A 27,416-nucleotide genomic window follows, 5' to 3' on the forward strand; every position below is an offset into this window, starting at 1 on the left:
ATCAACTTTATATGATCATTCCATTTTAGATCACTCCCAATGCGTACTCCCAGATAATTTATGGAATTAACTGCGTCCAGTTGCTGACCTGCTATATTGTAGCTAAATGATAAGGGATCTTTCTTTCTATGTATTCGCAGCACATTACACTTGTCTACACTGAGATTCAATTGCCATTCCCTGCACCATGCGTCAATTCGCTGCAGATCCTCCTGCATTTCAGTACAATTTTCCATTGTTACAACCTCTCGATATACCACAGCATCATCCGCAAAAATTCTCAGTGAACTTCCGATGTCATACACAAGGTCATTTATGTATATTGTGAATAGCAACGGCCCTGCGACACTCCCCTGCGGCACACCTGAAATTAGTCTTACTTCGGAAGACTTCTCTCCATTGAGAATGACATGCTGCGTTCTGTTATCTAGGAACTCTTCAAACCAATCAAACAATTGGTCTGATAGTCGATATGCTCTTACTTTGTTCATTAGACGACTGTGGGGAACTGTATCGAACGCCTTGTGAATAAAGGTCTGTCTCGTCTTTAAGTTTCAGAGAGCAGTGTATAATGCTGATAATCTCACGAATATACGGTCAAGAAGAACGAGCTTAACGTTTAATCCTGGAGCATATTCGTATTTGAAGATGAAGTGCCGCAGAGACAGCCAAACAGCACACGTAAATCAAATTGCATACATTAAGATCTTAGAGGCACCTATAGTTTGAAACATATCTCCAACACGGGGTTAGCGGACAAGTCGAACTTTACCCCGAAAGAGAAAGAAGAATGTCTACAGAATAGCAGTCCTACTAAACGAAATCTTTTGAGCGTCCAGAAGACTGTGGCTGTATGCCTCACCAGTCTAGGAATCGATGGTGTGGGTTGAGTCGAAGACGCTGATTGTCGTGAGATGCTGGGAGGCGAAGTCTGTGTAACAGGGGATACAGGACAAGTGTTCGCGTGCCGAGTATTTGTGTCGCACAGGTACGTATCTGCTTGGAGAAAGTCAGTGAAATAGTGTAGAGCCAGTGAATTTTATTGTTTGACTGTGTACCCGTTCGGAATATGCGAGGCCAAAAGAGGAAATAAACGAATAGTAACTACGTTTAATTCCTAGGAAGTAGAGGAGCGCATGAATGTATGTAAGTTGAAAGCATTATTCTATCTTTCGCCTAACAGTTTGAAAACTCAGCGAAGGCTGTCCCTAGTACCCTAGACGCAGATCATGTTACAGGCAATCTCTATGATCGCAGACTTTCAACAGCTCACCCTTAGTCAACCTTCTCGCTGTCTCAACTGTGTGAATGTAATTGTCAGGTAATCCAGGAACCACAAGCCGAACGGCAGAGGAGCTAACTGCTAATTAGCAGCGGCGCACTGTCTACCTTCGGTGCCGCGTGTATGCTTTCATATAATTGCTGCTTGCTGCATTTGTCTTTCACGTAGCAATTTCTATCGTCAAGCGGGCTCAAAGCACGAAATGCACACTAATTTAATTAAACCCTGATATCCCGGGGTTAGCGAGAGGCTGTAATGCCTCTAAGCCGTACCGCTGCACTCAGTGAGGAAACATTATTTCCTTCAGAAAGGTATGTTGCTGTAGACTTCCTTTTGAACTAGTATAGCTACAAGTTACCAACTACGAGAAAGCCAACGAGAAGGAACACGGCTGCCCTTGTTCCTAGCAACTGCCATCTCGCAATAGGTTCTGCACTGAAAATAGCTCTTGGGGAAGACCCTTCTCAGCTTTGTCACCGAAGGTTATCTACATCTATATCTACATCTCCATCCATACTCCGCAAGCCACCTGACGGTGTGTGGCGCAGGGTACCTTGAGTACGTCTATCAGTTCTCCCTTCTATTCCAGTCTCGTATTGTTCGTGGAAAGAAGGATTGTCGGTATGCCTCTGTGTGGGGTCTAATCTCTCTGATTTTATCCTCATGGTCTCTTCGCGAGACATACGTAGGAGGGAGCAATATAAAGCTTAACTCTTCGGTGAAAGTATGTTCTCGAGTCTTCAATAAAAGCCCGTACCGAGCTACTGAACGTCTCTCCTTCAGAGTCTTCCACTGGAGTTTATCTATCATCTCCTTAACGCTTTCGCGATTACTAAATGATCCTGTAACGAAGCGCGCTGTTCTCCGTTGGATCTTCTGCATCTCTTCTATCAGCCGTATCTGGTACGGATCCCACACTGCTGAGCAGTATTCAAGGAGTGGGCGAACAAGCGTACTCTAACCTACTTCCTTTGTTTTCGGATTGCATTTCCTTAGGATTCTTCCAATGAATCTCAGTCTGGCATCTGCTTTACCGACGATCAACTTTATATGATCATTCCATTTTAGATCACACCTAATGCGTACTCCCACACAGTATATGACATTAACTCCTTCCAGTTGCTGACCTGCTATATTGTAGCTAAATGATCAGGGATCTATCTTTCTATGTATTCGCAGCACATTACACTTGTCTACATTGATACTCAATTGCCATTCCCTGCACCATACTTCAATTCTCTGCAGATCCTCCTGCATTTCAGTACAATTTTCCATTGTTACAACCTCTCGATATATCACAGCATCATCCGCAAAAAGCCTCAGTGAACTTCCGATGTCATCCACAAGTTCATTTATGTATATTATGAATAGCAACGGTCCTACGACACTGCCCTCCGGCACACCTGAAGTTATATTTGCGACATCAGAAATACGCACAAAGATAAGTAATAATAATAACAAAAACGTAGCACGAAGGAATTATTCAAATGGGACGGAAAATGGTATATGTGACGTACATGTACAGACATTGAAATACACTCCTGGAAATGGAAAAAGAACACATTGACACCGGTGTGTCAGACCCACCATACTTGCTCCGGACACTGTGAGAGGGCTGTACAAGCAATGATCACACGCACAGCACAACGGACACACCAGGAACCGCGGTGTTGGCCGTCGAATGGCGCTAGCTGCGCAGCATTTGTGCACCGCCGCCGTCATTGTCAGCCAGTTTGCCGTGGCATACGGAGCTCCATCGCAGTCTTTAACACTGGTAGCATGCCGCGACAGCGTGGACGTGAACCGTATGTGCAGTTGACGGACTTTGAGCGAGGGCGTATAGTGGGCATGCGGGAGGCCGGGTTTACGTACCGCCGAATTGCTCAACACGTGGGGCGTGAGGTCTCCACAGTACATCGATGTTGTCGCCAGTGGTCGGCGGAAGGTGCACGTGCCCGTCGACCTGGGACCGGACTGCAGCGACGCACGGATGCACGCCAAGACCGTAGGATCCTACGCAGTCCCGTAGGGGACCGCACCGCCACTTCCCAGCAAATTGGGGACACTGTTGCTCCTGGGGTATCGGCGAGGACCATTCGCAACCGTCTCCATGAAGCTGGGCTACAGTCCCGCACACCGTTAGTCCGTGTTCCGCTCACGCCCCAACATCGTGCAGCCCCCTCCAGTGGTGTCGCGACAGGCGTGAATGGAGGGACGAATGGAGACGTGTCGTCTTCAGCGATGAGAGTCGCTTCTGCCTTGGTGCCAATGATGGTCGTATGCGTGTTTGGCGCCGTGCAGGTGAGCGCCACAATCAGGACTGCATACGACCGAGGCACACAGGGCCAACACCCGGCATCATGGTGTGGGGAGCGATCTCCTACACTGGCCGTACACCTCTGGTGATCGTCGAGGGGACACTGAATAGTGCACGGTACATCCAAACCGTCATCGAACCCATCGTTCTACCATTCATAGACCGGCAAGGGAACTTGCTGTTCCAACAGGACAATGCACGTCCGCATGTATCCCGTGACACCCAACGTGCTCTACAAGGTGTAAGTCAACTACCCTGGCCAGCAAGATCTCCGGATCTGTTCCCCATTGAGCATGTTTGGGACTGGATGAAGCGTCGTCTCACGCGGTCTGCACGTCCAGCACGAACGCTGGTCCAACTGAGGCGCCAGGTGGAAATGGCATGGCAAGCCGTTCCACAGGACTACATCCAGCATCTGTACGATCGTCTCCATGGGAGAATAGCAGCCTGCATTGCTGCGAAAGGTGGATATACACTGTACTAGTGCCGACATTGTGCATGCTCTGTTGCCTGTGTCTATGTGCCTGTGTCAGTGTGATCATGTGATGTAACTGACCCCAGGAATGTGTCAATAAAGTTTCCCCTTCCTGGGACAATGAATTCACGGTGTTCTTATTTCAATTTCCAGGAGTGTATATATGAAATGATTACAGTTCCAGAAAAAAAATGTATCATTTATTCAACAGAAAAGGTTTCACAAACTGAGCAAGTCAATAGCGCGTTGGTCCACCTCTGACCGTTGTGAAAGCAGTTGTTCGCTTGTTGTATAACCTGTTGTATAACCTCCTGAAGGGTATTGTGCCAAATTCTGTTCAATTGGCTCGTTATATTGCCAGAATTCTGAAGTGGTTGGAGAGCCCTCCCCATAATGCTCCAGAGGTTCTCAGTTGGGGAGAGATCCGGAGACGTTCCTGGCCAACGTAGGGTTTGCCAAGCTTTAAGACAAACAATAGAAACTCTCGAACTGTGCAGTTGGGTATTATGTTGTTGAAATATAAGCTCTGGATGGCTTGCTATGAAGGGCAACAAAACGGGGCGTAGGATATCGTTAAATGACCTCTGCGCTGTAAGGGTGCTGCGAATTACAGCCAAAGGAGTCAACTGGTATCCCAGTGCTGTACGGGAAGGTTCCAGACACGTCGTCGCTGATCATCAATGTCATTTCGCAGCGGGGCTCATCACTGAAGACAATTCTACTCCAGTTAATGACATTCCAGGTCTAATGCGCCCCATACGACTGAAACCCGGGTGGTTGCTCTACAGAGAACATGGTAGTCGGCGCAAGAGGCGCCACGAAATCTGTGAGCCGCATATCTATAGTCCTTACTGTCGTAGTAGGCATAAAAAATGGTTCAAATGGCTCTGAACACTATGGGGCTTAACGTCTGAGGTCATCATTCCCCTAGAACTTAGAGCTACTTAAACCTAACTAACCTAAGGACATCACACACATCCATGCCATATATATCTGACGACTCTTTGGCGGAGGCGGATCATTTGCCCGAATTCTGGCGAGGTCAGAAAACGTACCGGAAAATCCCCTTTCCTTCTCTTTCAATGTACGTAATCTACTACTGCTGCTGTTACAACTACTAAGACGATGACAACGACTACTGATACTACTGGTGGTAATGATAATAATAATAATAATAATAATAATAATAATAATAAACACCGCGAGGGCCGGGAAAAGAATAGGCGTCCGATATGTTCATCCAGTCGTAAAATACGATGAAAAGAACAAGCTACTAAAAGGGCTAACCCCCCTTTTAGTGTGATTAGTTGGTTCAGGGCAGTACGAATGAAGCCTCTGACAAGTGCTGTCATGGTCGGGGACGACGCTTGAACCCTATGCCAATCCACAATGGTAACGACACTGCTAGCCACACGAAAAATGATTTAAATCCAAATAGAGGTGTTTTGCAGGATATGCTTCCTGCAACCACCCTACAAGGAAAACAAAGACAGAGGATGAGATGGTCAGATGAAGTTAATCGACACCTCATGTTCTGTTATTACCAAGCAACAGACTTAGGAACAAACACAACTGGATACAGATCGCAAGTATACACAACATTTATTACCAGATACCCAGAATTTAAATTTTTAACAGAACAACGACTAGCCGATCAGATCCGTGTAATAATAAGAAAATAACAGGACACCCCAGTCAGAATTCGAAAACAACAAACAACAAGTACAACAAATACTGGAACAAAATACACTCCTGGAAATGGAAAAAAGAACACATTGACACCGGTGTGTCAGACCCACCATACTTGCTCCGGACACTGCGAGAGGGCTGTACAAGCAATGATCACACGCACGGCACAGCGGGCACACCAGGAACCGCGGTGTTGGCCGTCGAATGGCGCTAGCTGCGCAGCATTTGTGCACTGCCGCCGTCAGTGTCAGCCAGTTTGCCGTGGCATACGGAGCTCCATCGCAGTCTTTAACACTGGTAGCATGCCGCGACAGCGTGGACGTGAACCGTATGTGCAGTTGACGGACTTTGAGCGAGGGCGTATAGTGGGCATGCGGGAGGCCGGGTGGTCGTACCGCCGAATTGCTCAACACGTGGGGCGTGAGGTCTCCACAGTACATCGATGTTGTCACCAGTGGTCGGCGGAAGGTGCACGTGACCGTCGACCTGGGACCGGACCGCAGCGACGCACGGATGCACGCCAAGACCGTAGGATCCTACGCAGTGCCGTAGGGGACCGCACCGCTACTTCCCAGCAAATTAGGGACACTGTTGCTCCATGGGGTATCGGCGAGGACCATTCGCAACCGTCTCCATGAAGCTGTGCTACGGTCCCGCACACCGTTTGGCCGACTTCCGCTCACGCCCCAACATCGTGCAGCCCGCCTCCAGTGGTGTCGCGACAGGCGTGAATGCAGGGACGAATGGAGACGTGTCGTCTTCAGCGATGAGAGTCGTTTCTGCCTTGGTGCCAATGATAGTCGTATGCGTGTTTGGCGCCGTGCAGGTGAGCGCCACAATCAGGACTGCATACGACCGAGGCACACAGGGCCAACACCCGGCATCATAGTGTGGGGAGCGATCTCCTACACTGGCCGTACACCTCTGTTGATCGTCGAGGGGACACTGAATAGTGCACGGTACATCCAAACCGTCATCGAACCCATCGTTCTACCATTCATAGACCGGCAAGGGAACTTACTGTTCCAACAGGACAATGCACGTCCGCATGTATCCCGATCCACCCAACGTACTCTAGAAGGTGTAAGTCAACTACCCTGGCCAGCAAGATCTCCGGATCTGTCCCCCATTGAGCATGTTTGGGACTGGATGAAGCGTCGTCTCACGCGGTCTGCACGTCCAGCACGAACGCTGGTCCAACTGAGGCGCCAGGTGGAAATGGCATGGCAAGCCGTTCCACAGGACTACATCCAGCATCTCTACGATCGTCTCCATGGGAGAACAGCAGCCTGCATTGCTGCGAAATGGGGATATACACTGTACTAGTGCCGACATTGTGCATGCTCTGTTGACTGTGTCTATGTGCCTGTGGTTCTGTCACTGTGATCATGTGATGTATCTGACCCCAGGAATGTGTCAATAAAGTTTCCCCTTCCTGGGACAATGAATTCACGGTGTTCTTATTTCAATTTCCAGGATTGTAATTTGCAATCAGAAGAAGAAGAAAATATAGAAATGGACCCAAACATCCCAGAGAAAACAAACAAACAACAACACGCATCAGTAAAACAATCAGAGGAAAACGAAATTTTAAGACAGCCACCAGAACAAGCACAAATAGAACATGAGCTGACACAAATGATAGATATAGAAGAAAAATTTCAGCTGACATATATAGAATACAAAGACACAAATACAGACATTAAACCATTCTTGCATAGACCCCCAAATAACCCACAAGTCGAAACAACAATAACAACGATCAACACAATCATACACAACAAAATAAATGAAAATACAACTATGGAAGAGTTACTACTACTGGTTTATATAGGAGCACTCACTACACTAAATATACACAGTAGGCAGCGATAAGAACCAACCAACACACAGAAGAAACCCACAAAACCAGCATGGCAACACAGGCTACAGATCAGAATAGATAAACTGAGAAAAGACATCGGACAGCTAACACAATCTATACGAAATGAAATATCAGACAAAAAACGAAAAAGGTTAGGTGAAATCTCACAACAAGAAGCGATAGAGCAATTAGATGAAAAGAAGCAGAAATTACAATCATTGGCCAAACAACTTAGAAGATACAAAAAAAGTGAAGATAGAAGGAAACAAAACCAACATTCAACACAAACCAAAAGAAATTTTACCAGTCAATAGATAACACACACATTAAAATAGACAATCCACCAAACATAACAGACATGGAACACTTCTGGAGCAACATATGGTCAAACATGGTACAACATAACAGGCATGTACGATGGATACAAGCGGGAACAGACGCATACAAGATGATACCACAAATGCCTGAAGTGATAATTTATGCAACATTAAGTCACCTGAGTGATTAATTCTACGTACAATTGGAAAGCCCCTGGAAAAGATAAAATAGTAAATTTCTGGCTCAAGAAGTTCACCTCAACACATCCACATCTAACTAAATTATTTAACAGTTGCATTGCAGACCCATACACATTATCTGATACACTTACACATGGAATAACTTATCTGAAACCTAAAGATCAAGCAGACATAGCAAACCCAGCTAAATATCGCCCCATAACATGCCTACCAACAATATACAAAATATTAACTTCAGTCATTACACAGAAATTAATGACATGTACAACACAGAACAAAATTATAAATGAAGAACAAAAAGGCTGCTGCAAAGGAGCACGAGGATGTAAAGAGCAACTGATAGTCGATGCAGAAGTGACATATCAAAATAAAACTACGCAAAGGTCACTACACTACGCATACATTGATTACCAAAAAGCTTTTGATAGTGTACCCCACTCATGGTTACTACAGATATTGGAAATATACCAAGTACATCCTAAATTGATACAGTTCCTAAACATAGTAATGAAAAATAGGAAAACCACACATAATATCCAAACAAATTCAAATAATATCATATCACAGCCAATACAGATTAGGCATGGAATATACCAAGGAGACTCATTAAATCGTTTCTGGTTCTGCCTTGCTCTGAACCCACTATCCAACATGCTAAATAATACAAATTATGGATACAATATTACTGGAACATACCCACACAAAATCACACATTTGCTATACATGGATGATCTAAAACTACTGGCAGCAACAAATCAACAACTCAACCAATTACTAACGATAACAGAAGTATTCAGCAATGATATAAATATGGCTTTTGGAACAGACAAATGTCAGAAAAATAGCATAATCAAGGGAAAACACACTAAAGAAGAAGATTGTTTATTGGATAACCACAGCGACTGCATAGAAGTGATAGAAAAAACAGATGCCTATAAATATCTAGGATACAGACAAAAAATAGGAATAGATAATACAAATATTAAAGAAGAACTAAAAGAAAAATATAGACAAAGACTAACAAAAATACTGAAAACAGAATTGACAGCAAGAAACGCGACAAAAGCTGTAAATACTTATGCTATACCAATACTGACCTATTCATTTGGAGTAGTGAAATGGAGTAATACAGAAGTAGAAGCACTCAATACACTTACACGATCACAATGCCACAAATATAGAACACATCACATACATTCAGCAACAGAAACATTCAGATTCAGTAGAAAGGAAGGAGGAAGGGGATTTATCGACATAAAAACCTACATTATGGACAGGTAAACAATTTAAGAAAATTATTTATTGAACGAGCAGAAACTAGCAAAATATACAACGCAACCACTCATATAAATACATCGGCTACACCACTGCAATTTCATAACCAGTTCTACAACCCTTTAGATCACATATCAACAGATACGAAGAAAGTAAACTGGAAAAAGAAAACACTACATGGCAAGCACCTGTATCATCTAACGCAGTCACACATCGATCAAGACGCATCCAAAACATGGCTAAGAAAAGGCAATATATACAGTGAGACGGAAGGATTCATTATTGCAATACAGGATCAAATAATAAACACCAGATATTACAGCAAGCATATTATTAAAGATCCCAATACCACAGCAGATAAATGCAGACTCTGCAAACAACAAATAGAATCAGTAGATCCCATCAGAAGCGGATGTACAATACTAGCAAATACAGAATACCCCAGAAGACATGACAATGTAGCAAAAGTAATACATCAAAAACTTGCCATACAACATAAACTAATAAAACAACACGTTCCCACATACAAGGATGCACCACAAAATGTACTGGAGAATGATGAATACAAATTATACTGGAACAGAACCATTATAACAGATAAAACAACACCACATAACAAACCTGACATCATACTCACCAATAAAAAGAAGAAATTAACACAACTAATCGAAATATCCATACCCATTACAACAAATACACAGAAGAAAACAGGAGAAAAAATTGAAAAATACACCCAACTGGCTGAGGAAGTCAAGGACATGTGGCATCAGGATAAAGTTGACATTATAACAGTTATAGTTTCAACTACACCCACACAATATCCACCAGTACATCAACGCAATACTGCTACATCCAAACGTATATATACAACTACAGAAATCTGTAATTATTGATACATGTTCAAGTACCCGAAAGTTCCTAAATGCAGTGTGACATATACCATACAGTTAAAAGAAAGTCACGCTTGATCAAGGTCCGCCAGCCGGAGTGGCCGTGCGTTTCTTGGCGCTACAGTCTGGAGCCGCGAGACCGCTACGGTCGCAAGGCCGAATCCTGCCTCGGGCATGGATGTGTGTGATGTCCTTAGGGTAGTTAGGTTTAATTAGTTCTAAGTTCTAGGCGACTGATGACTTCAGAAGTTGAGTCGCATAGTGCTCAGAGCCATCTTGATAAAGGTCCGCGTCAATTTCCATTTTTAACCAGACATAACGTCTGAGAAAGGAAAGAAATAATAATAATAATAATAATAATAATAATAATAATAATAATAATGACACTCACTTTTATTCACAAACGAATGTGTAGACTGGCATTTGGACGTTTTTATTTGTAAAACAAGTTAACTCGATGATCTTTCTTCTTGTGACTCTTCAAGCTTTCTTCTTCCCGATCTTTCGATGACGTTACCGTGCCACGTGTCTCGGCTTTCACAGTATTCGCAGTAACAGTTTTCCAGCTGAGGCACAGGCAAGAGCTGATAAGCGATCTTGGGTCATATTGTTTCTCAAATACGTTTTTATGCAGTTACGGCAAGAAAAACTCATTTTAACTGGAACACTTGTCGCAGTGATAGTGGAAACTAAACAAAATTGAAAGCTTCCGAAAGAATTTTGTTCGTTTCATTCTCTATCATTCTTTTGATATTGTCTTCCAAACTGACAGAGTGAAATGTTTCTTGATGCTGAGAAGAAATTACAGTCTCCAGTTCTACTTTTTACCGAAAGAGACTCAAGCGCACCATAATCAATACAAACCGTCTGCAGGGAAACGCTAGGCGAACTGAATAGCACCACCAAATTTAAGAAAGGGCAGTTTATCACAATGTAAAAACCTTTTTCCAGCTATGTTAAAACACGATCGAGTACCCTGAAGTACACATGTTTGTATTTGACATCTATGGATTGCCATTTCAGCTTTATTCATGGAAGCTTCAGATTACGAATTAATCGAGCGTTTCGTATAATTTAAAAAGTAGATCTATTTATCTTCATTTCTCAACTTATTTATGCAAGCTATGCATTCTGAGACAGCATATTTGCAAAACTATATGTCACTGTTTTTTCTGAGGATTGTTGGAAAGCAGTTCAGTTTAAAAATATTCTTTGAAAAACATAGAGAAGAAAAACGAAATCAATTTCCAAGGGGGCTATTTTTGAAACCACACACTTCTCATTACTCGTTGCACTTAGAGTTTGGCCTATAAATTACCGGTACTTCCTGTAAAATCTCATTTAGCCTCGGACGGTTTTCGTGAATGGCAGATATTATCCTGGCGTTACAGTTCCATCTCGTTTTAACGTTCGAAGGAAAAGCATTTACCAACAATACTGACGAGAATTGCTGTGCATTTGGAAGGTCGGTGGAAGAAAGCAAGAATACCCTGAAGCGTCGACGACAAAAATTCTTAGTGATAGTGTGCAAGAACAGCTCTGCTGCAAAATGAAATTCAAGCGATGTGGAAAACAGTGAGTAAAAAGCGTTTGAGGGGCAATATCACACACCATAGTTTGCAGGTTATTAAATTCTCCTACCAGAACGGAAGCGCGATCATACTTTTGGCCCGCCAGTTTGTTTTTCATATCGTCATTCCGAAACACTCCAGTTAGTACAATGAATAAGACAACAGCAGCAGTTCTAGCTTGGCTAGCATCTAGAGACGAAGAAAATGATCATGAACGTTGCCGTTTAAGTCCACTAAACGCCGGAAATGATATCCTCCTATTTCCATCTATTGTGCTATAAATTTTTTTCCTTATTTTGTTATCTGAAGATATGAATTTCTGAGTGTTTATATATTGTAATTGTTTTCCTATATATATATATACACTCCTGGAAATGGAAAAAAGAACACATTGACACCGGTATGTCAGACCCACCATACTTGCTCCGGACACTGCGAGAGGGCTGTACAAGCAATGATCACACGCACGGCACAGCGGACACACCAGGAACCGCGGTGTTGGACGTCGAATGGCGCTAGCTGCGCAGCATTTGTGCACCGCCGCCGTCAGTGTCAACCAGTTTGCTGTGGCATACGGAGCTCCATCGCAGTCTTTAACACTGGTAGCATGCCGCGACAGCGTGGACGTGAACCGTATGTGCAGTTGACGGACTTTGAGCGAGGGCGTATAGTGGGCATGCGGGAGGCCAGGTGGACGTACCGCCGAATTGCTCAACACGTGGGGCGTGAGGTCTCCACAGTACATCGATGTTGTCGCCAGTGGTCGGCGGAAGGTGCACGTGCCCGTCGACCTGGAACCGGACTGCAGCGACGCACGGATGCACGCCAAGACCGTAGGATCCTACGCAGTGCCGTAGGGGACCGCACCGCCACTTCCCAGCAAATTAGGGACACTGTTGCTCCTGGGGTATCGGCGAGGACCATTCGCAACCGTCTCCATGAAGCTGGGCTACGGACCCGCACACCGTTAGGCCGTCTTCCGCTCACGCTCCAACATCGTGCAGCCCGCCTCCAGTGGTGTCGCGACAGGCGTGAATGGAGGGACGAATGGAGACGAGTCGTCTTCAGCGATGAGAGTCGCTTCTGCCTTGGTGCCAATGATGGTCGTATGCGTGTTTGGCGCCGTGCAGGTGAGCGCCACACTCAGGACTGCATACGACCGAGGCACACAGGTCCAACACCCGGCATCATGGTGTGGGGAGCGATCTCCTACACTGGCCGTACACCTCTGGTGATCATCGAGAGACACTGAATAGTGCACGGTACATCCAAACCGTCATCGAACCCATCGTTCTACCATTCCTAGACCGGGAAGGGAACTTGCTGTTCCAACAGGACACTGCACGTCCGCATGTATCCCGTGACACCCAACGTGCTCTAGAAGGTGTAAGTCGACTACCCTGGCCAGTAAGATCTCCGGATCTGTCCCCCATTGAGCATGTTTGGGACTGGATGAAGCGTCGTCTCACACGGTCTGCACGTCCAGCACGAACGCTGGTCCAACTGAGGCGTCAGGTGGAAATGGCATGGCAAGCCGTTCCACAGGACTACATCCAGCATCTCTACGATCGTCTCCATGAGAGAATAGCAGCCTGCATTGCTGCGGAAAGGTGGATATACACTGTACTAGTGGCGACATTGTGCATGCTCTGTTGCCTGTGTCTATGTGCCTGTGGTTCTGTCAGTGTGATCATGTGATGTATCTGACCCCAGGAATGTGTCAATAAAGTTTCCCCTTCCTGGGACAATGAATTCACGGTGTTCTTATTTCAATTTCCAGGAGTATATATATATATATATATATATATATATATATATATATATATATATATATACGTCGATGTATAATTGGTTTGTTTTGTAAATATTATTTTTATTTTTACGCTGGGTCTTGCCTAGGGAAACTATGCTATCGAACGAATACATCGATAGGTCGTGTGGAGAACCAAAGTGTTTAGGATCTTTGGTAATGTGAACTCTGCCGCATGGAGCGTGGGCACAGGGAGTCTGGCTGGAGTGGGGCGGTGGAGCAGGTGTGTTGTGTGACGCTCCCGCGAGTAGGCGCGCTTTCGGGGTTTGGCAGCATGTTATTGCGCTCGGCTTGCTATGATAGTTTCTGACATGGTGTCGCCGACGGGAGTGTTTGCTGGCACACATCAAGAGCCCGTTTCGAATGGAGACCGTGTCGAAAAGAAGGCGCGCCAACATCCAACTTCTGCAACAGATACGGCCGACAATGAGTGATTGTCGCCACCTCCTTGACCGACGACTTCAAACCTTCAATCACCAAACAAGGAAGACTGGTAGCACGTAAAGTTTTAGAACCGTATGGCAGACCTCAGCTTTTCAAAATGTTGCATCACAAAATTACAGCAACGTAGCATGTACGTTTGTTGCTCATTGTCCCAATTGCATTACCAAGCAGGGTCCCTTCCTTTTCCGGAATGAACCCGAGTGTCGTTGAAATTCAAACGCCAGAATTAAAGTAATATCATTCGATTTCACTGCTTTAATTTCAAAGTTCAGTTAAGGTATTCATAGCTGGCTACAATATTTTGATTACACAAGCACAGATTAAGAGTGCGAGTTTTGTCACAGTATTTTACCTTACCTGTGACTGCAGCTCAGCTTGGTACGTACTAAATTTTACTATTGTCAATTGTTAAGAATCATTTAATTCAAGTTCAAAGTTAAATCTCTTATTTCTAAATTGCGTAGATTCAAGTAGCTTTTGAAATGATTGTTGAGGTAGCCCACGACTAACCGAATTTTACTGAATTTCGATGTGCTTCAGAAAGAAAGCTCACTATTAATTTCAGTCACTAAATTAACTTTCAATTTTCCGGTTTTATTTATTCTTTTGCTAAATTATGTCAGAGTGTAGCGGAATTATTAGTTCTGACAAACATTCAGTTTAAATACAACACGTGTCAATCTTCAGTTGCCACGCTTTTAGTGCTAATTTCATGTGCAATAACCTTTCTTTTTCAGTTATTAAAGTAGTTGTCCATAGGACTGGCTACCGTAATTTTCCCCAAATCTCAAATATCTAATTAACGCCAATTAATTGTTAATGTAACGACCGCACATTTACTTTCTTTATTAACTTTACCCCTTTCCTTTCATTTAGATGTAACCCTTTTCCTCCCTCTTTACCGACAGATTAACTTCGGTGACGATTGTTTTCCCAAGTTTCCATTAGGTACATGCGGTTTAATTTTTACTGTCATTAAGGTCGATAAGTGAGGGGGAGGTTATAAGTCTCACAGAAGTGGAGCATTGCGACTTGGCTGAAACGCTTGTTCCTTCATCGACAAAGCAGGCATAAAGTGAGGTTCTATCTGAAATTTGATGTATATATTCCACAAATCTCCTTATGTATACATTCAATTAGTTCATCTGTACAGTTTTTGAAAATCCATGGACATAAATGTGCGTCCCTGTTTAGCACAAGTTTAGAAGTGGCTCTGAAATTTCCGGGATTCGGGGAATTTTCTGTCTCAACATGACTTCTGAAAGGTAGCTCCTGCCTATATAGAAAAACTGTGACGTCTGCTAGAGTTTTCACGATGTGTGTGTTAGCTTTGACTTCACTGTTATGCAGGATTTTCATAAGTTTGTGATATGTCTAAAATATATGTGATATGTCTAAAACAGTTCTTTATATGATATAAAACTACTGAGATGGTGTTTAGAAGAGCGTGCCATGCTAAAAGTCTAGGCAGATTTAACACACCGTTGAAACCCTGAGCAGAACATACAGTTTTTCTTGTGTTTAGGAGCAAACATGACCAGCATAATAATTTTCCATTTGCACAGTTAGCAATAACGACTTTGGTTGTTTACGCCATGAAATTTGAAATGCACGTCTTTAGAACTTATCTTTCTGAAAAGAAAAGAAGATGGAGTCCCTGTGTTAGACGACCTATCTTCAAAATTTCATATCGTTCAGTTTGTAAGTAGGCTGATTATATGTTGGTAACGTCACCTGGCGCTCTGTATGAAAATCACTGGCTGTGCTGTGACTGTTTTTAATTTTGTTCCATTGCGTCTAACTTTTGAAGATTTTGTCCCATTTGTTTCTGATTTTGTTTAAGTGTTGTGCCTAACTATTGTAGCCTTTGTTCCATTTGTTTCATTGACTGTTATAACAATGCCCCGGTATCCGAAACATGTTCACAGTGTTATTCGGCAGTGCATTTGAACCGGCAATATTCGCATTTTGAAAAGCAAAAAATGTGTCTTATTTGAGAAAACGGTGAGGATGCAAAACCTGAATCTACAGTATTTGCAAGATTGTGTCCTGTCATTTCGGATTCCTGAGGCGAGCTGTTGCCGACCGATCGATCTATAATGCTTCCCTGTTCACTAATTGTTTCACTTTCTACACCATTATTTGTAGCCCGTTCCATTTCCTTATGCACAATTACCAAATTACTACTTTGAACATTAGTTAATTCATTACTCGGTGGCGCTAACACACTGCTTTCGTCTTCACTGTCATTTCTCAGTTTACTTTGGTGCCTAGTATTACGTTTTTTACACGCCATTATTGTCGCAATATTTCACACGATAACACATAAAAGCACAATTTGAAGAGCAAAATAAAAAAAAAAACACATTAACACAGCACTGAAAATTGCTAGTGCAGCTGCGAAATACTTGGTGCAAATTTACATGCATGCCACAACCTTTTTACTGTACAACAATGAAAAACTCCAACTACAAAGGAAATTCTCTGTACAATTACGCGCTAGCAATGAACAATAGCTACACTAATTACACAAACTACAAGAAAAATCTGCCACGCGGCCACGGCAGCCCGGACCTACGCGGCCACGGCAGCCCGGACCGACGCGGCCACGGCAGCCCGGACCGACGCGGCCACGGCAGGCCGGACCGACGCGGCCACGGCAGCCCGGACCGACGCGGCCACGACAGCACGGACCGACGCGGCCACGACAGCCCGGACCGACGCGGCCACGACAGCCCGGACCGACGCGGCCACGGCAGCCCGGACCTACGCGGCCGACGCGGCCACGGCAGCCCGGACCTACGCGGCCACGGCAGCCCGGACCGACGCGGCCACGGCAGCCCGGACCGACGCGGCCACGACAGCACGGACCGACGCGGCCACGGCAGCCCGGACCGACGCGGCCACGGCAGCCCGGACCGACGCGGCCACGGCAGCCCGGACCTACGCGGCCACGGCAGCCCGGACCGACGCGGCCACGGCAGCCCGGACCGACGCGGCCACGACAGCACGGACCGACGCGGCCACGGCAGCCCGGACCGACGCGGCCACGGCAGCCCGGACCGACGCGGCCACGACAGCCCGGACCGACGCGGCCACGGCAGCCCGGACCGACGCGGCCACGGCAGCCCGGACCGACGCGGCCACGGCAGCCCGGACCTACGCGGCCACGGCAGCCCGGACCGACGCGCCCACGGCAGCCCGGACCGACGCGGCCACGGCAGCCCGGACCGACGCGGCCACGGCAGCCCGGACCGACGCGGCCACGGCAGCCCGGACCGACGCGGCCACGGCAGCCCGGACCGACGCGGCCACGGCAGCCCGGACCGACGCGGCCACGGCAGCCCGGACCGACGCGGCCACGGCAGCCCGGACCGACGCGGCCACGGCAGCCCGGACCGACGCGGCCACGGCAGCCCGGACCGACGCGGCCACGGCAGCCCGGACCGACGCGGCCACGGCAGCCCGGACCGACGCGGCCACGGCAGCCCGGACCGACGCGGCCACGGCAGCCCGGACCGACGCGGCCACGGCAGCCCGGACCGACGCGGCCACGGCAGCCCGGACCGACGCGGCCACGGCAGCCCGGACCGACGCGGCCACGGCAGCCCGGACCGACGCGGCCACGGCAGCCCGGACCGACGCGGCCACGGCAGCCCGGACCGACGCGGCCACGGCAGCCCGGACCGACGCGGCCACGGCAGCCCGGACCGACGCGGCCACGGCAGCCCGGACCGACGCGGCCACGGCAGCCCGGACCGACGCGGCCACGGCAGCCCGGACCGACGCGGCCACGGCAGCCCGGACCGACGCGTCCACGGCAGCCCGGACCGACGCGGCCACGGCAGCCCGGACCGACGCGGCCACGGCAGCCCGGACCGACGCGGCCACGGCAGCCCGGACCGACGCGGCCACGGCAGCCCGGACCGACGCGCCCACGGCAGCCCGGACCGACGCGGCCACGGCAGCCCGGACCGACGCTGCCACGACAGCCCGGACCGACGCTGCCACGGCAGCCCGGACCGACGCGGCCACGGCAGCCCGGACCGACGCAGCCACGGCAGCCCGGACCGACGCTGCCACGACAGCCCGGTCCGACGCTGCCACGGCAGCCCGGACCGACGCGGCCACGGCAGCCCGGACCGACGCTGCCACGACAGCCCGGACCGACGCTGCCACGGCAGCCCGGACCGACGCGGCCACGGCAGCCCGGACCGACGCGGCCACGACAGCCCGGACCGACGCGGCCACGACAGCACGGACCGACGCGGCTACGACAGCACGGACCGACGCGGCCACGACAGCCCGGACCGACGCGGCCACGGCAGCCCGGACCGACGCGGCCACGACAGCCCGGACCGACGCGGCCACGACAGCACGGACCGACGCGGCCACGACAGCACGGACCGACGCGGCCACGACAGCCCGGACCGGCGCGGCCACGACAGCCCGGACCGACGCAGCCACGACAGCCCGGGCCGACGCGGCCACGGCAGCCTGGACCGACGCGGCCACGGCAGCCCGGACCGACGCGGCGACGGCAGCCCGGACCGACGCGGCCACGAGAGCCCGGACCGACGCGGCCACGACAGCCCGGACCGACGCGGCCACGGCAGCCCGGACCGACGCGGCCACGGCATGCACTTGCATGAATGATGTTAGTTATAACGAGCAACCAAGCTTGCAGACAACCAGCTGTAGTAACAATGAGAATGTATGTCGCATAGAATCAGCAGCGATCGGGTCGAACGACGCAAAAGATGCCGTGTGTAGGAATAATTCTGTTGATGTTGCTCAGCAACGTGGTTCAACTACGCAGATGTTAAGATATAATGACGGAGTCGATATACGAGAGGAATTATGTCAAGATTTTCGGAAGAAGTGTAATTTGATTGAACGGGAAGTTGTACAAGCAGCTATAGTTTGTGATATTTATGGTATTCAAACTACGGTGATTTTAGATACTGGAGCATCTGTTTCTGTGCTGAATGAATCGTTCTTTCTTCACTTAAAGAAGATTAGAAAGATTCCGGTTTCTCCAGTCACTAATTGTCGAGTTACAGGAGCCATTAGTCAGAGAGCCCACCTAATTCGGGAACAGACACGGATTTGTATTGATTTTGGAATGGGAGCCAAAGAGTGCACCTTCCTTATTGTAAAGAATTTAGCCGTGAACTGTCTCCTCGGATTAGATATTTTGCGAGAGACGGAAACTATAATAGATATCGCAAAGGGTGAATGCAACATGTGTTTCGGCGACACGAGAGTCAGGTTAGACTTGGTAAAGTCCAAAGAATTGCATGGCAAATATTGTCAAATTTTAAAGATAGAAGCGGTTCGGGCACATTTATGGCGGCTTCAAGATAGTTTCCATTGCAGTACATTCCCGGTAATGGAAGATGTGAAGGACGAGGAGAATATCCACCACTCTGAAATAGTAGAAAAAGTTCAACAATCCTCTGGTCTTCACAGTCTGCAACAAAAGTAATTATTAGACAAAATGGCTCTGAGCACTATGGGACTTAACTAACATCTGTGATCATCAGTCCCCTAGAACCTACAACTAATTAAACCTAACTAACCTAAGGACTTCACACACATCCATGCCCGAGGCAGGATTCGAACCTGCGACCGTAGCAGTCGCGCGGTTCCGGACTGAGCGCCTAGAACCGCTAGACCACCGCGGCCGATATTATTAGACACACTTACTAATTTTCGTAAAGTATTTTTGAAAAAACCTGGACTAATTAAAGGTTAAGCGTACGACATGAAAGTGTTTCCCCATGAAATTCACTGTCATCAAATGTACTCAATACCCAGAGCGAAAAGGGAAGCAGTAACAAGACTCTCAGAATACCAATTAGTTGTAAGAAAATTTCAGCTCCAGTCCGACGGAGAAGAAGACGCCGAGCTGCAGCAAGGAGAAGAAGAATTGCGTCAAGATGATTCCACCCTAAGACACTTAATACAAATTTGTTGAGATTTAGTAAACTTTCAGGAACTTCTGCGTGTGAAACTAAGAACAGTGAACAGAACTGCATATTTCACACAACAGTAGGATATAGTGACTTTAGAAAATAAACGTTTTATTTTGTTGATTATCAACTATTTTGAACTCACTAGGGTGAGCAGGTTATGTTTTTTTTTCTTTCAGACTGTGTACAGCATACACTTACAACATGTAAATTTTACGGAGCTACGTATAGGTTTAACAAATTTTCCCCCGTAAGTTAGTGCTCGGACTTGCATGAGCTATAAACCAGGTGGAACAATATGTTGCCCATGACTGAACAGATCATTACACAGAGAAACATATACAGACTTGTTTTTATCACTGCACAATTCTTTGTAAGTCCAGGAGCACCTCTTCGCGAAAATATATGACTTAGGATTTGCTTTTATGTTGTAAAAAAAAATGGCTCTGAGCACTATGGAACTCAACTTCTGTGGTCATCAGTCCCCTAGAACTTAGAACTACTTAAACCTAACTAACCTAAGGACATCACACACACCCATGCCCGAGACAGGATTCGAACCTGCGACCGTAGCAGCAGCGCGGCTCCGGACTGGAGCGCCTATAACCGCACCGCCACCGCAGCTGGCTTTTATATTGTAAATGACTACAATTATGTACTACAATTATGTACTTCATTTGATATGTACAATCATTCAGTTATTCATCATTATATAAGTAGACTGTGTAAAGACATTCTTATGGGTAGCACAAGGACTTTACCTTGTCAGACTTGATAACTGTGATCAAGTGACTACGTGGTGGAGTGAACATGTCACAGACGACCTATGAACAAAGACTTCCTGTGAACATCATCCTCCTACGCGTACGAACTTTACTTCACTGGAGAAAAAGTGGAATTTAACACAAAAGTGGACGCTCAATCAGTGCGTTGTGTTACCATGATTTCGTTTTCAAATGTTGTGCTACGAATGTTTAGTAATGCCAAGTATTCAGAGTGCTATTGGGACCACATGCGTGGACGTAACATTCCAGGCAAACTAAAACTCAAGAGCAAATGGTTTTTATCGATCAGTCAGCAACAGTGGTGAGTCGTAACAGTGTTGGGAACTGCTACTATCATTAAACCCGTTGCAGAACTGTATCAATGTTGGAACGTAATTACATGAACCTTTAATTGCAGATAGTCAATTACGTCGGACGGACGAATGGACTTGCATCATGATAAAGAAACTTACAAACAGTCGAATACCTCACAAAAATAAAACACATTCTTCTTGTTGAGTGAAAGAGTGCGTGAAATAATATGTAATTTAGATGTTAATTTAAGGAACTGATACTGCTGTTTGAATTTCATGTGACTGTATGCTGGGATGCTGAGCATACGTGTCGGTGAGGGCAGCATACTGCAGCGACATCATCCGTCATCCCTTGCCGCATCCTGCCACGTCATCGCAGTCCATCGCAGACTTACCTGATGGGGCGAGACATCGGTTTTTGCAGTACACCATGTCGCCAGCCGTCGTCACCAGCAGTAAATAAAATTGCCACCGTGTAATAATAGTTATTATCCCATTAAATAAATAAATAGCAATTCAGTGGCTATACAATCAATAAACAGAGGGGGCAATTCAAACAACAACCGTGAATATCAGGAATCCGGTACAGTATCAAATCTCCGACATCGCTGCAGTTGGAGAAAGATCTTGCTAGAACGAGACCACCGCAACTGAAGAGAATCTTTCAGTGTGACAGAAGGCAACCCTTCCGCAAATTGCTGCAGATTTCAATGCCAGGCCAGTAACAACTGTCTGCGTGCAAACCGTTCCACGAAACGTATGAGCTTTCGGAGCCGAACGCCCACTGTTGTACCCTTGGTGACTGCACGACAAAAAATGTAACGCCCTCCTAGGCCCCTAAACACCGACCTTGGACTGTTGATGACTGGACACATGTTTCCTGGTCGGACGAGTCTCGTTTCAAAGTATATCGAGCAGATGGACGTGTACGCGTGTGGAGACAATGTCATGAATCCATGGACCCTGCATTTCAGCAGGTGACTATTCAAGCTTTTGGAGCCTCTGTAATGGTGTGGCTGTGTGCATTTCGAGTGATAAGAGACCCTGTAATTTTTCCTCCTATCTATGTAGTTCTCAATTCGTTCGAGCAATCAATCATTAATGATAGGAAACACAGTCATAGCTCAGTCATTCAAAATGATTCAGAAATTTCACTTGTTAGAATGAAATAAGGCGATGATTCTTCTTCTCTGCAGGCTCGTGCTTTGCTGCAGTCTGCTAATCTGTACAAATAAAATGCCTCGTAATTTTGGGAGCGTTGTATAATCAGTCAGGAAACCTCAGATCAAGCGGATATTTGGCTATGATGAAGTTTAACCTTCCGAAGAAGTAATGGAGCTCTTGGATTATTAAATACAGGTTCGTATCCAGTCTTTGGGAAGTTCCCTTCTGATTAACAACTACGCAATATATCGATGAATATCATTAATACTCAAATATTAAATGCACACTTTTTGTGTGAAGGAGCAATATATATCCCTTTTAATCGTACAATTTCGTATCTCAATAATCAGATTACAGTTCTTCAAACAAAGCTGAGGCTTCTAACCACCACCAGAGACAGTACTACAAAGAATAATTATGCGCTCATGGCATAGCTATTGTGTGAAACTATTTTGCGCATGGATTCTGCGAGTATGGAGACAGAAATTTTGTAAATGTCATTCAAGGGTAGAATTGTATCAGAATAATTCATCGAAAATAAAGAGATATTACAATTGCCCCTCGCAGCGAGCAAAGTTAATGATAATACAGTTTGCGAGCTAACAGGAAAAATTTGTTAGGTTGTTTATTCAAAAGCGGAACATTTTGAATTAATAGAATTTTACTATAGAGAGTATGGGTATCATGTTAAGACAGTAAGTTACGAGAATACCTAAGCTGTAGCTTTTACAAGTACCGGGGTATACCCGCATCCCGAGTACATAACCAAGGAAGATGTAGATTGCTGTAATTACGAGAAAGGTCTATCCATTTGGGAACTGGCCTTCAAAGGGAAACCCTGGGGAACCCGGAAGAATAGACCCCAGCTCACGTATTAAAGAAGAGAGGACAGCCTAAATCCAGTAATTTTGAAGTATATAGAAGCTCGATAGATTAGATCAAAGGAAAAGTGCCTCATAGCCAAAAAATTTTACAATAGTGCTCCAAAAACAATTTTCAAAATTCTTCTATCGACGATGTAGCCTGCGATCTCGTTGTGAAGTCGATGGAACAGGAACACTGGGTACAAAGAGCGGGTAGGCGACGCACAGCGTTTGGTGGAGGCGGTACGGAGGACAGGCGATGGCTTATGGTACAGGACAGAAGCTGGTAACGTGCCGTAGAAACAGCAAGATGATCTCAGTAACGTATGGTCAGGGACGTGAACATGGAACAGGTTTAAGGTGGAATAAGAAAAGGTTCTGACTGAATAAATCCCTGGAAGAAAGTAGATTAAGGCAACGAAGTCCATATTTCATCGTTGAACTCAAAATCGGAGGGGATTCTTATATTCTTCCTTCTGCACTAGACTGGAACATCCATCAGTCCTGACAATCGCGATTTTTTTTTTTTTTAGTTCTCAATACCAAAGTTGTTTTGCATTACAACTGCTGATTGTCCACAACATGTCCAAATAGATTGTGGGCATTTAAATTTTGTTGTAGCTCATATCGATTGTATTCCTCTCAATTTTTTTCTAATCTTCGTTTTGTTATAGTGCAGGTGGAAGTAGAGCATTGAATCTGTCCGAAGTTTGCTTTCAATTACGAAATTATGGATAAAATTTAAATGAAAAATTTTGAACATAGGTATATGACACTGACTCCACAAAGGGAATAATTTCTAGAAAACAATTCTCTGAAAAATTTTCATTATTGTTATACTTAATTGATTTATAGATCCACCTGCAAATAAATACCATTAATGATGACATATGTTCATTTAACAAATCAGCCACTCGCAGAATCTTCTTCATTCTCTCATGAGCATTTATGGAAATATATTTCAACAACTAGGCCCATAATATGAAACACACAAACTGCTATTCTTAAAATGTTAATTAAAATTCTTAAATTAATTCTCCTGGTAGAGAAGGCATAATGAAAAATCTAAAAATTATAATAATTTTCTCTCGCGCAACCAGAGAGTTTCTTCAATTGTTTGCTGCAGTGATATTATCGACTGTTGCTTCATTTCACAGTTCATTTGTTTTCTCGCGCGAACAGCGCACATCATACACACAGCGTATTTACCTACATATCCCGCACTGTTCAAGTTTCACACGCAATTCTCACATACGTTCCGTGTCTTGGGGAAATGTAGATGCACTTTCATTGTATATCACTATGGCTTCTGCTCATAGTCCACACTTAAAAACACTAGTATTTAACAATTTCTTCTATCTATCTTAAAATTTTGTGCTAAACTATCACAGGAGTAATCTCACTGTCTCTTAACCTATCAGAGGAGCAATCTCACTGTCTCTTAACCTATCATAGAAGCAATCTCACTCTCTTACCCTCTAGACAACATAAACGTCTTGATATTTATATACACATTCAACTCATAGTCAAATTCCACTCTAAATTCTTCTCCATATTTGGTATCACAGATCTACGATCCTTCAAAAAATTTCTTAATGTCATTATGCGGCAATAATTCCTTTATTCTTCTCGATTCGGTATATGCCAACACGTATGATCCAGGATTTGGTATATTTACAATGACATATGGTCCGGTATAAATAAGATTCCATTTCTTTATGTTTTTCATTAGTGTCGAGGAATGGATGTGTCGCCTCAATAAAACCTTTTCTCCAAGATGAGACGTCTGAATCCGGTGAATCCGTTTATCATATGTCAATATCCGTTGTATTGCCTTTTTAGTTAAATTGCCAAGTGCGAGTCGAATCTTTTCCTCCCATTTTAAATTCTGGTCTTCATACTTTAGCAGATGGTTTATCCAGAAATTCTTTTCAATCTGACTAAACATAAGCTCTGTTGGAATAAAGTGAGTTGAGGTATGTGTCAGATTATTAAATATTTGTTCAAATTCTGACAAATAATCAGCCGATCATGTTTGCTTACTGTGACAGTATGTACGCATAAATCGGTTTAATTCTCGGAAAACTAGTTCTATTGGACTACCTTGTGGATGGTAACATGATGTCAAAATTTGTCGAATACTAAGCTGTGTTAATGTTTGCTTCCATTTAAATCCGGTAACAATTCTGACATTATCTGTAATTATGGATTTCGGTAAACCTACCTGCGGAAGATAGTCACGCACCATTCTCACTACAATAGCTCTGACAGTAGCACACTTTAGTGGATATAGTTTTACGTATTTTGTAAACACGTCAAAGAATCCAACAATGAATTTGACTCCTCCTCTTGATCGTGGGAGAGGGCCGCAGATATCACGCAAAATTAACTCCCTTGGCTCTCGTGGAATAACTGAATGCAGAACATGCTTACTACCTTTATTATCCGGTTTTGCCTTTTGACAGAGTAAACAGTTTTGTATTGTTTGGTTCACTTTTCTCCGAATATTCGGAAAATAACAGTATGCTCCTATTTTATTGGCACATTTAATTACACCAAAATGTTCCCATTATAAGTGGGTAAACCAAATCAATTTTTCCTCATATTGCCTCGGGATACATACACACCACCGTGGATTGTTGTCCTTCCCACATCTGAAGAGTAATACTCCATTTACTAATTTATAATGATCTAAACTAGCCTTTTAATTTTGTTGTTCCTTTAGCTGAAGTATCTTCTTCCATCGTGGGTCTTTTCGATGTAAATTTCCCATATATCTACAAAGATGTACATAATAAGTCTTGCAGATATTGTCCTGCAACAGTAATACTGGAAAATCCGAAGTATTTACTGATTCTATTTCCGGCGTTATACCTTCTGGGGATCTTGACAGTGCATCCGCAATAATATTTTCTTTGCCAGACACATGAATAATTTGAAATTGGTACTGTGGTAGTGTCATTGTCCAACGTGACTGTCTGGGATGTAATAATTTACATGTTTGCAAAAAGGTTAGTGACTGATGGTCACAATACACAATCGTTTTTTGAAATTTGAAAATTTCATTTTTGGTGTTATGCCGGACGCGTGTACTAGCCGTACTAGGTACACGCGTCCAGTGGCTAGATAATAGTTAAACCTCTTGAAAGCCCAGATAACCGCAAGTGCTTCAAGTTCTGTGGTCGTATAGGCTCTTTCACAGGGCGATAACACTCGACTAGCAAATGCTATCGGGCAGAATATTGGTACCCCTTTTATTTTCCTTATTTGGAAGAGACAAGCGTCTAATCCAACATCCGGTGAATCTGTGGACAGACAGAACTCACAATTCATATCAGGGTGGTATAATAAGGATGCGTTAACGAGTTGGCCTTTAATGTCACTAAAAGCTAGTTCACGTTCTTCAGTCCATTGCCATGGCACATCTTTCCATAGAAGCCGGTTTAATGCCTCATAATTCATGGCTTGAGTCTTTATGAAACGACGGAAGAACGATGCCATACCTATAAATCCTTTCAGCTCTCTTTTATTCCGTGGTGATGGAATATTTCGAATTGCACTTATCTTCTTCTCGGTAGGCAGGATACCTTTCGCATCTATCATATGTCCTAAGAACTTAATTTGTGTTAAAGCAAAATGAGAGTTTTGTAAGCTTACTGTAATTCCGGTTTTCTTGAGAACAGCAAAAATCCTTTCCAAAATATGCAAATGCTCTTCCCATGTTTTCGTGGCTATTAATAAGTCGTCAACAAACACAGTTATACGACTACGCATTTCTGGTCCAAGAACATAATCCAACGCTGAAATAAATATTCCGGCACTAATATTAAGTCCGAACGGGACAACTCTAAATTGTTAACTTCTCCCAGCATAGATAAATTCGGTATATTTCCTAGATTCTTCATCCATTTGGACCTGCCAGTACGAACTTTTCAAATCAACACTAGTTAAGTACGAAACATCCTGGAAATTCTGAATTAATTCATCTATATTTTCCGGGTATCAGAATAATTCATCGAAAATAAAGAGATATTACAACCCCTGAAACGTCTAGATACGGCTCTGACAGGTGCCACGGACGTAAGCATCCTGTCTGACCACCTGCATCTATCCATGTCCATTGTGCATTCCGACGGAGCTGGGCAATTCCTGGAGGACAATGGGACACCCCACACCTCCAGCATTACACAGAGTGGCTCTT

General features: G+C 45.1%; 2 protein-coding genes across 3 annotated transcripts in view; one reads left to right on the forward strand and one right to left on the reverse strand.

The window, feature by feature from the left end:
- LOC126278462 (CD151 antigen-like) overlaps nucleotides 1-27,416 on the reverse strand; it is a 1,693,623-nt gene that overhangs the window by 712,763 nt on the left and 953,444 nt on the right. The gene's annotated exons all lie outside the window — the stretch shown is intronic.
- On the forward strand, nucleotides 915-18,791 carry LOC126278932 (uncharacterized protein C2orf16-like). Its single transcript, XM_049979210.1, has 2 exons — nucleotides 915-988; nucleotides 16,703-18,791. Exons 1-2 carry the CDS (start codon nucleotides 915-917, stop codon nucleotides 18,789-18,791), a joined length of 2,163 nt encoding a protein of 720 aa, XP_049835167.1.

The sequence above is a fragment of the Schistocerca gregaria genome, chromosome 6 (genome assembly GCF_023897955.1).
Source record: "Schistocerca gregaria isolate iqSchGreg1 chromosome 6, iqSchGreg1.2, whole genome shotgun sequence".
Classification (NCBI taxonomy): domain Eukaryota; kingdom Metazoa; phylum Arthropoda; class Insecta; order Orthoptera; family Acrididae; genus Schistocerca; species Schistocerca gregaria.

What these genes read in the sequence shown, in the direction of transcription:
- LOC126278932 (XM_049979210.1), top strand. Translation starts at nt 915, where the DNA reads ATGCTGGGAGGCGAAGTCTGTGTAACAGGGGATACAGGACAAGTGTTC. An exon ending in CGAGTATTTGTGTCGCACAG is followed by an intron (nt 989 to 16,702) that starts GTACGTATCTGC and finishes CGGCCACGGCAG; the next exon opens with CCCGGACCTACGCGGCCACG.